General features: G+C 46.7%; 1 protein-coding gene across 1 annotated transcript; it reads right to left on the minus strand.

Annotated features, from left to right (window-relative positions):
• Nucleotides 1-202: 202 nt before the first annotated feature.
• On the minus strand, nt 203-7,425 carry LOC146055566 (thioredoxin domain-containing protein 11-like). The gene is made up of 2 exons (XM_083168297.1): nt 7,159-7,425; nt 203-1,335 (listed from the first exon to the last, which is right to left on the minus strand). The coding sequence occupies exons 1-2, from the start codon at nt 7,305-7,307 to the stop codon at nt 741-743; spliced, it is 744 nt and encodes a 247-aa protein (XP_083024423.1). The 5' UTR covers nt 7,308-7,425; the 3' UTR covers nt 203-740.
• Nucleotides 7,426-7,959: the final 534 nt, after the last annotated feature.

The raw sequence follows: 7,959 nt of genomic DNA on the forward strand, positions 1-7,959 counted from the left end.
ACTGCAGTTGGGGCAGATGTAACTTGTGCAGAAAGAGTTAGAGTTGGGTACTTCAAAGTGAGATCTATATTGCAGTGTAAAAATAATGCAGCCAGTATTTTCCCTGCCCATTTTGAGACCAAATTTGTACTGAGATCAGATCTGAATAAGCACCATAGTTTAGCGCACAATGGTATTAATGACATTTTTCTGGGACTTAATGGACTTTTGTGCATTTATTTATTAAATTGCATAAGAAGTGGATATTACAGTTTGTTGAGATATATTTGAGATTTCAACTCTAGTCTTTAATACCTTATCTCATGTCCTGCTTTCAGGATTTCAGCCTGTGGGAACCGGGGGATAATTACTGACAAAGCAAAATAGATTACCTGTGCATCATTATTATAGAAATGCAGAAAACATGATCTGTTGGGGTTATTTAAGAACTGAATTTAAAAAAATGCAGATTATTGCAGATTATTCAGACAATTTGTCTAACTATTTTCAAAATGTACAATAAAAAAAAAACAAGAATTAAACCTCAGGCAACATGGATTTAATTAATTTCAGAGAAGTCATTAAACTTCTGCCAGAACAAACGCAGACAAAAAATCTGGAATAGAACTTGTTCTTAGAAACTAGGCTGTTACAAAAATAGAAGTTTTAATTCCTGACCCCCAAGGAAATAAAGACCTTAATTTACAGTTTGAAAATCTGTATAAATAATTTTTGAAATATTTCTGCTAAAAAAAAAAATATCAGTCTGTTTTATTTTCTTTATTATACTCTGTGCTGGAGCTATCAGATTGTCCTTCAGAAACATCAGTGCTTGGCCGGATTCCATCCTCGTGGTTATCAAACCTTTCTGTCTCTGCATTAGTTTTGTGTTTGGCTTCCAGTGCTACCATAAGAAACTTAAGTAGTGCATTTTCTGCCAGAAGACTTTCAGAAGCCGCTACCAGCTCCTTCATCTTGTCCGCCATCGTGCCCACCTCCCTAGTTTTTTGCTCACACAGAGCTTGTAACTGTTCCGTGTGATCCTCCAGGGCTCTGTTGTGTTGTTCTAGGGTCCGTTTTTGGACTTTAAGGTCTTGTGTATCTTTCCTCACTTTCGAAATCCGTTCTGCCAGCTGATCCTGGGCATTGTGTAATACTGTAATTTCAGCCCTCAGTCTTTGGATTTCTCGCTCCAGATAAGTGACTTGATCTTCTTTGTATTGCAGATAGTGCATTGGGCAGGAGGCAGGAGGATCAGCTGCAGCAGAAGGCAGGGTGGCATATTTTAGGATAAACTTCAGAAGGTTTGGAACAGTGATTTGCTGATCTTCAGGATACACTACACTGTGGTCTTTCCTGCAAACACATAAGTAATAAGTGGAGGGTTGGCATTAGAGTACTTGTACTTATATATGTCATCTGCGAACTATCCCAGCAGACTTCCAAAACCTTGTTCGTTCAATAGACAGAAACAGCATCGGGAAAGGAAATGCATGCAATCGCAGTCATATGAACATTAGAATAAGCAAGAAAGAAGCACATTTTGTTTCCCCCAGCACACTCAATGATATCAGTAACAATATTTAAATCTACATGATAATGTAATTCAGAGATCTTGGTTACATATGTATGCAAAAATTTGGAAAGCCCCCAAGTCAATTGACAAGGCATCTTAGAGTATTGCAATATCTATTTGCAGGGTGCAGCATCCCAAAATCAAATCAAAATCGAACAGTGTTTAAGCTGGATCCGATCTCGAAGCGCAGCCCCACGATCGAAAGTAGAAATAAACTTGGCAGGCAACTGCGTGTGTGGCCGGAAACGGCATGTGCGGCCGCCAAACAGCGAGGCTCGTGGCTAAATGCAGCGGCGTCCCTGCTTTAGCCACGAACCTCGCTGTTTGGGGGAATCCTCGCGGCCATCTGACATTGGCCGGCACTGGGGTTAAACGACAAGGGTCATTGTTTTCGGTGAGCCCTGCCGTTTAACCCCCTCACCGGCCGCATTGAATACTGCCCATTAACTCTTACTGCCTGCTATATTGGAGGCACAAGTACACTTTGAGATTGATGTTTGTCTGTTGAAAGCATCCTGTAAGGAATTCAGTTATTTATATTTTTTACAGCAGCATATCTTTTAAGTTACTGTAGTGCGCATTCCACCAGGGTAAGCGCTGAAAAAAAATGAAAGTAAAACAAGGAAAACGTTGCTGGTGAAATCAGAATGCGATACTGGGGATTGTATCCAACATATAGAACAAAGAGTGTACACAATAATACACAATTATAGTGGCAAAACTTTCAGGCCAGGGGGAGGCGTGGCCACGGCAGGGCACGAGTGAGAGCGTGTGCTTGAATCTCCCTGTGCCATGAACTAAGGAGCCCTCTCCTACGCACATCCACATGTTGGAATAAAGGAAAAATAAGACTGTTACCAGTGGGAGCCTGTGGTCGTGGTGACCCCCGGTGGAGGTGTGCGGTGCGTCGGCCCCCTGCTCCGGCGGTGCAGTGTGCCTGCGGTGGAGACTGGCGAGAGGGCGTTTTGATGCAGCGAGGAGAGAGAGGCGCTGCTGCACGGAGAGATAGGATCCGCATCATCGGCGGCGACATCCCCTAGTTTCCCGGCGCCAGAGAGTGACGCGCTGTGAGAGAGCGGACCCGTGGGCGGCGTGCACAGCACAGTAACACGGCAGCCTGAGACACCTGCCGCAGAGAAAGGGGGAACGAGGTGTGGTGGCGGCGGAGCAAGCTGTTTTTGCACCCCAGGCTCCAGTTCCTGCGGTGCTCATTGTTCCCTGGTAGCCCCAAGACAGTGCAAAGCATTTTGGGCAGCGCAGTTTGTGAGGCGAACGGATGCTCGCTGGCCTACAGAGTCTGCTGGAACCTAGGCTGTATGCTGCTGTATGCTGTAATCCAGGAGAAATCAATCTGCCAACGGTGATAAAGGTACTTGAATTGCACTTTCTTGCACCAATCAATAAATACCAGCACCAATATATTGAGGACTAAGCATTGAAGGTTGGCTGTGAATGGTCCTGGCCCCTATTGGATAATAGGGAATAAAACTGGTTAGAATATCTGCAGTATAACCAGAATTCTCAAAAGAAAGTTATCACACACCAATAATAATGGGGAAATCCAGCCAAAACACAGCTGCTGCACGTTTAGAAAAATTTGCCAGGCATCAGACTAGCAACAGCTCCCAGGCCAGCACACCGCACACCACTCCAGTGAAGGAGAATAAAAATCCACAATCTCAAGAAGTCACTTTACAACAACTGCTAGAGGCCATTAACTCTAGTGAGACCCGTATGGTGGAGCAAACCAAAAAAATACAAAGTGATCTAATGCTGTTGAGAGATGACGTACGCAAGATCAGAGACCGAGTGGCTGAAGTGGAGAGTAGAGTATCGGCTGTAGAAGATACAGTAGCGCCACTTCAGAGCCAGGTCAAAAAAATGACAGGCCAAATGCAGGACATGCAGCGCAAAATGGTCGACATTGAGGGGCGGCTTAGGCGTAATAATTTACGCTTTATTGGTTTTGAAGAAGGAGTAGAAAGAAATACTCCAGAAAAATTTATTGAAGAGTGGGTGGTACAAGCCCTGGGCAGCAAGTCACTCACGGAACAGTTTATAGGGGGATAGGTGATAGAGGATAGGGGATAGGGGAAAGGTGATAGGGGATAGAGGATAGGGGATAGGGGATAGATGATAGGGGATAGGAGATAGGTGATAGAGGATAGGTGATAGGGGATAGAGGATAGGTGATAGAGGATAGGTGATAGACGATAGGGGATAGGTGATAGGGGATAGGGGATAGGAGATAGGGGATAGGTGATAGGGGATAGATGATAGGGGATAGGAGATAGGTGATAGAGGATAGGAGATAAGGGATAGGTGATAGAGGATAGGGGATAGGTGATAGAGGATAGAGGATAGGGGATAGAGGATAGGGGATAGAGGATAGGGGATAGGTGATAGAGGATAGGTGATAGGGGATAGGTGATAGAGGATAGGGGATAGGTGATAGGGGATAGGTGATAGGTGATAGGGGATAGGTGATAGAGGATAGGTGATAGGGGATAGGTGATAGGGGATAGGTGATAGATGATAGGGGATAGGTGATAGAGGATAGGTGATAGGGGATAGGTGATAGGGGATAGGTGATAGAGGGATAGGTGATAGAGGATAGGTGATAGAGGTTAAGGGATAGAGGATAGGTGATAGAGGATAGGTGATAGAGGATAGGGATAGAGGATAGGGGATAGGTGATAGGTGATAGGGGATAGAGGATAGGGGATAGGTGATAGGGGATAGGTGGATAGGGGATAGGTGATAGAGGATAGGTGATAGGTGCTAGAGGATAGGTGATAGGTGATAGAGGATAAGGTGATAGAGGATAGGGGATAGGGGATAGGAGATAGGGGATAGATGATAGGGGATAGGTGATAGGGGATAGGTGATAGATGATAGGGGATAAGGTGATAGATGATGGGATAGGTGATAGGTGATAGAGGATAGGTGATAGGGGATAGGTGATAGAGATAGGTGATAGGGGATAGGTGATTAGGTGATAAAGCATAGGTGATAGGGGATAGGTGATAGGGGATAGGTGATAGATGATAGGGGATAGGTGGATAGGATTATAGGGGATAGGGGATAGGTGATAGGGGATAGGTGATAGGGGATAGATGATAGGGGATAGGAGATAGGTGATAGGTGATAGATGATAGGGGATAGGGGATAGAGGATAGGTGATAGGGGATAGGTGATAGATGATAGGGGATAGGTGATAGGGGATAGGGGATAGGTGATAGAGGATAGGGGATAGGTGATAGGGGATAAAGTGATAGGGGATAGGTGATAGGGGATAGGTGATAGGGGATAGATGATAGGGGATAGATGATAGGGGATAGGTGATAGGGGATAGGTGATAGGGGATAGGTGATAGGGGATAGGTGATAGAGGATAGGTGATAAAGCATAGGTGATAGGCGATAGGTGATAGATGATAGGGGATAGGTGATAGATGATAGGTGATAGGAGATAGGGGATAGGTGCTAGGTGATAGAGGATAGGTGATAGGGGATAGGTGATAGGGGATAGATGATAGGGGATAGGTGATAGGGGATAGGAGATAGGTGATAGGGGATAAGGTGATGGAGGATAGGGGATAGGGGAAAGGTGATAGGGGATAGAGGATAGGGGATAGGGGATAGATGAAAAGGGGATAGGAGATAGGTGATAGAGGATAGGGGATAGGTGATAGGGTATAGGTGATAGATGATAGGGGATAGAGGATAGGTGATAGAGGATAGGTGATAGATGATAGGGGATAGGTGATAGGGGATAGGTGATAGGGGATAGGTGATAAAGGATAGGTGATAGGGGATAGGTGATAGATGATAGGGGATAGGGGATAGGTGATAGATGATAGGGGATAGGAGATAGGTGATAGAGGATAGGGGATAGGAGATAAGGGATAGGTGATAGAGGATAGGGGATAGGTGATAGGTGATAGGGGATAGGGGATAGGTGATAGATGATAGGGGATAGGAGATAGGTGATAGAGGATAGGGGATAGGAGATAAGGGATAGGTGATAGAGGATAGGGGATAGGTGATAGGTGATAGGGGATAGATGATAGGGGATAGGTGATAGGGGATAGGTGATGGGGGATAGGTGATAGGGGATAGAGGATAGGTGATAGGGGAATAGGTGATAGATGATAGGGGATAGGTGATAGGGGATAGGTGATAGAGGATAGGTGATAGGGGATAGGTGATAGAGGATAGGTGATAGGTGATAGGGGATAGAGGATAGGGGATAGGTGATAGGGGATAGGTGATAGGGGATAGGTGATAGAGGATAGGGGATAGGTGATAGATGATAGGGGATAGGTGATAGGGGATAGGTGATAGATGATAGGGGATAGGGATAGGTGATAGGGGATAGAGGATAGGGGATAGGTGATAGGGGATAGAGGATAGGTGATAGGGGATAGGAGATAGGGGATAGAGGATAGGTGATTGGGGATAGGTGATAGAGGATAGGGGATAGGTGATAGGGGATAGAGGATAGGTGATAGGTGATAGGGGATAGAGGGATAGGTGATAGAGGATAGGGGATAGGTGATAGGGGATAGAGGATAGGAGATAGGGGATAGAGGATAGGGAATAGGGGATAGGTGATAGAGGATAGGGGATAGGTGATAGATGAAGGGGATAGGTGATAGGTGATAGGGGATAGGAGATAGGTGATAGGGGATAGGTGATAGAGGATAGGGGAAAGAGGATAGGTGATAGGGGATAGGTGATAATGGATAGAGGATAGGGGATAGGTGATAGGGGATAGAGGATAGGGGATAGGTGATAGAGGATAGGTGATAGGGGACTAGGTGATAGGGGATAGAGGATAGGGGATAGGTGATAGAGGATAGGGGATAGGAATAGGGGATAGGTGATAGGTGGGATAGGGGATAGGTAATAGGGGATAGGTGATAGAGGATAGGTGATAGAGGATAGGTGATAGGGGATAGGTGATAGGTGATAGGGGATAGGTGATAGGGGATTGGCCGGACTATGTGCTTCCGCGATCACGGCGGATATCACTGCGCAGACTGGGTCTTTACACCCTCCATCGATAGTGTATAAATATTCACGGACGACCCATCTTTTTTTTTATATATCGATGGTCATACATTTTCTTTGATTGATTGGCCTGTAAGCCAATAAAAATGCGGTGGCGGTGCTTCGCGGGTGCCGGGGGTGGAGCTATGCTCCGTGTCCCGACACCTTGGGGAAAAAGCAAAAACGAAACTATTTGTTTTAAGCTTGACATCGATGGTGGGAAACCATCTGGTTCTCCCACATCGATGGCAAAACTATTCGACATCGGCCATAAACCATCGATGGTTTATAATCATCGATGGTCGATGGCCATCTGCTGTGCTACCGCTGGGGGTGGGTAGCAGGGGCTGTCCTTTGCTGCTGGGCAGGTGGAAGCAGCTGTTCTAGTGTTACTGGGGGGTGCAAGCTACTCCGCTGCTGCTACTCATCACTTGTTCAAGTACACTCACACTGTGCTCGGCCCGCGCACCACACCCACGTCAGTAAGCCCCGCACCTAAGCGCTAGGGGAGGCGCGTCCCTCGCGGCTGTTGCTTGACGTCATCACTCACCTTTTTGTCACGTGACAACGAGTGGACGGTTGGGCTGAGAGATGCGCGAGCGAGGACGGTTGGGCTGAGAGCTGCGCTGGAGGCGGCTGTGTGAAGTTGTCCCATCTTTCCCCCTTCATGAAGATTATACAGCCATAGACTGCCAGCATATTGCCCAGCACGGTGACGGAGAGGAGGCAGAGGTAGTAGGTACCCCCACTGATACTGCAGTGCTACCGAGGGGTTGTGGTGGGCGGGCGCTGCCAAATAGGAGAGAGAGGTAGAGCTGTCCCCAGTGTCGCGGCTATTGGTGGAGGGCTGGCCCCGGGGCAGGTTAGACTAGCCCCCCCCCCCCCCCCCCCCCCCCCTGATCACAGTGCATAGCTCCCAACATTGCATGTTAAAATTGGTCGTGAAAAGAGGAGGGGCTAAATGGGAAATGGGCGGGGCATCGGTAAAGGGGCATGGTCTATTGCCACGACCACCTGTTTTTTATCATTTTGGGGGGCATTCCCAAAACTTTCATAGTGACTAGGCAAGCCCCAAACTCTCTCCCTGACAAATTTTTTAGGGATGGCCATCGATGGTTGCCATCGATGTCAATTGTGCAACTGGTCATGGATAGTGTTAACATATGCAATGAATGACCATCGGTATTTTTAACTATCGATGGTCATCCATTGTGTTTCACTGATTGGCTGGTGGGCCAATCAAAACACAAGGGCGGGGCTTTGCTCCATGCCCCAGCACTTTGAAACAAACAACAACAAAAAAAGCAAACCATCTGGTTCTCCCCCATCGATGGCAAAAGTATTTGACATC

The sequence above is a fragment of the Crinia signifera genome, unplaced genomic scaffold (assembly GCF_055691185.1).
Source record: "Crinia signifera unplaced genomic scaffold, ASM5569118v1 HAP2_SCAFFOLD_484, whole genome shotgun sequence".
NCBI classification, from domain to species: domain Eukaryota; kingdom Metazoa; phylum Chordata; class Amphibia; order Anura; family Myobatrachidae; genus Crinia; species Crinia signifera.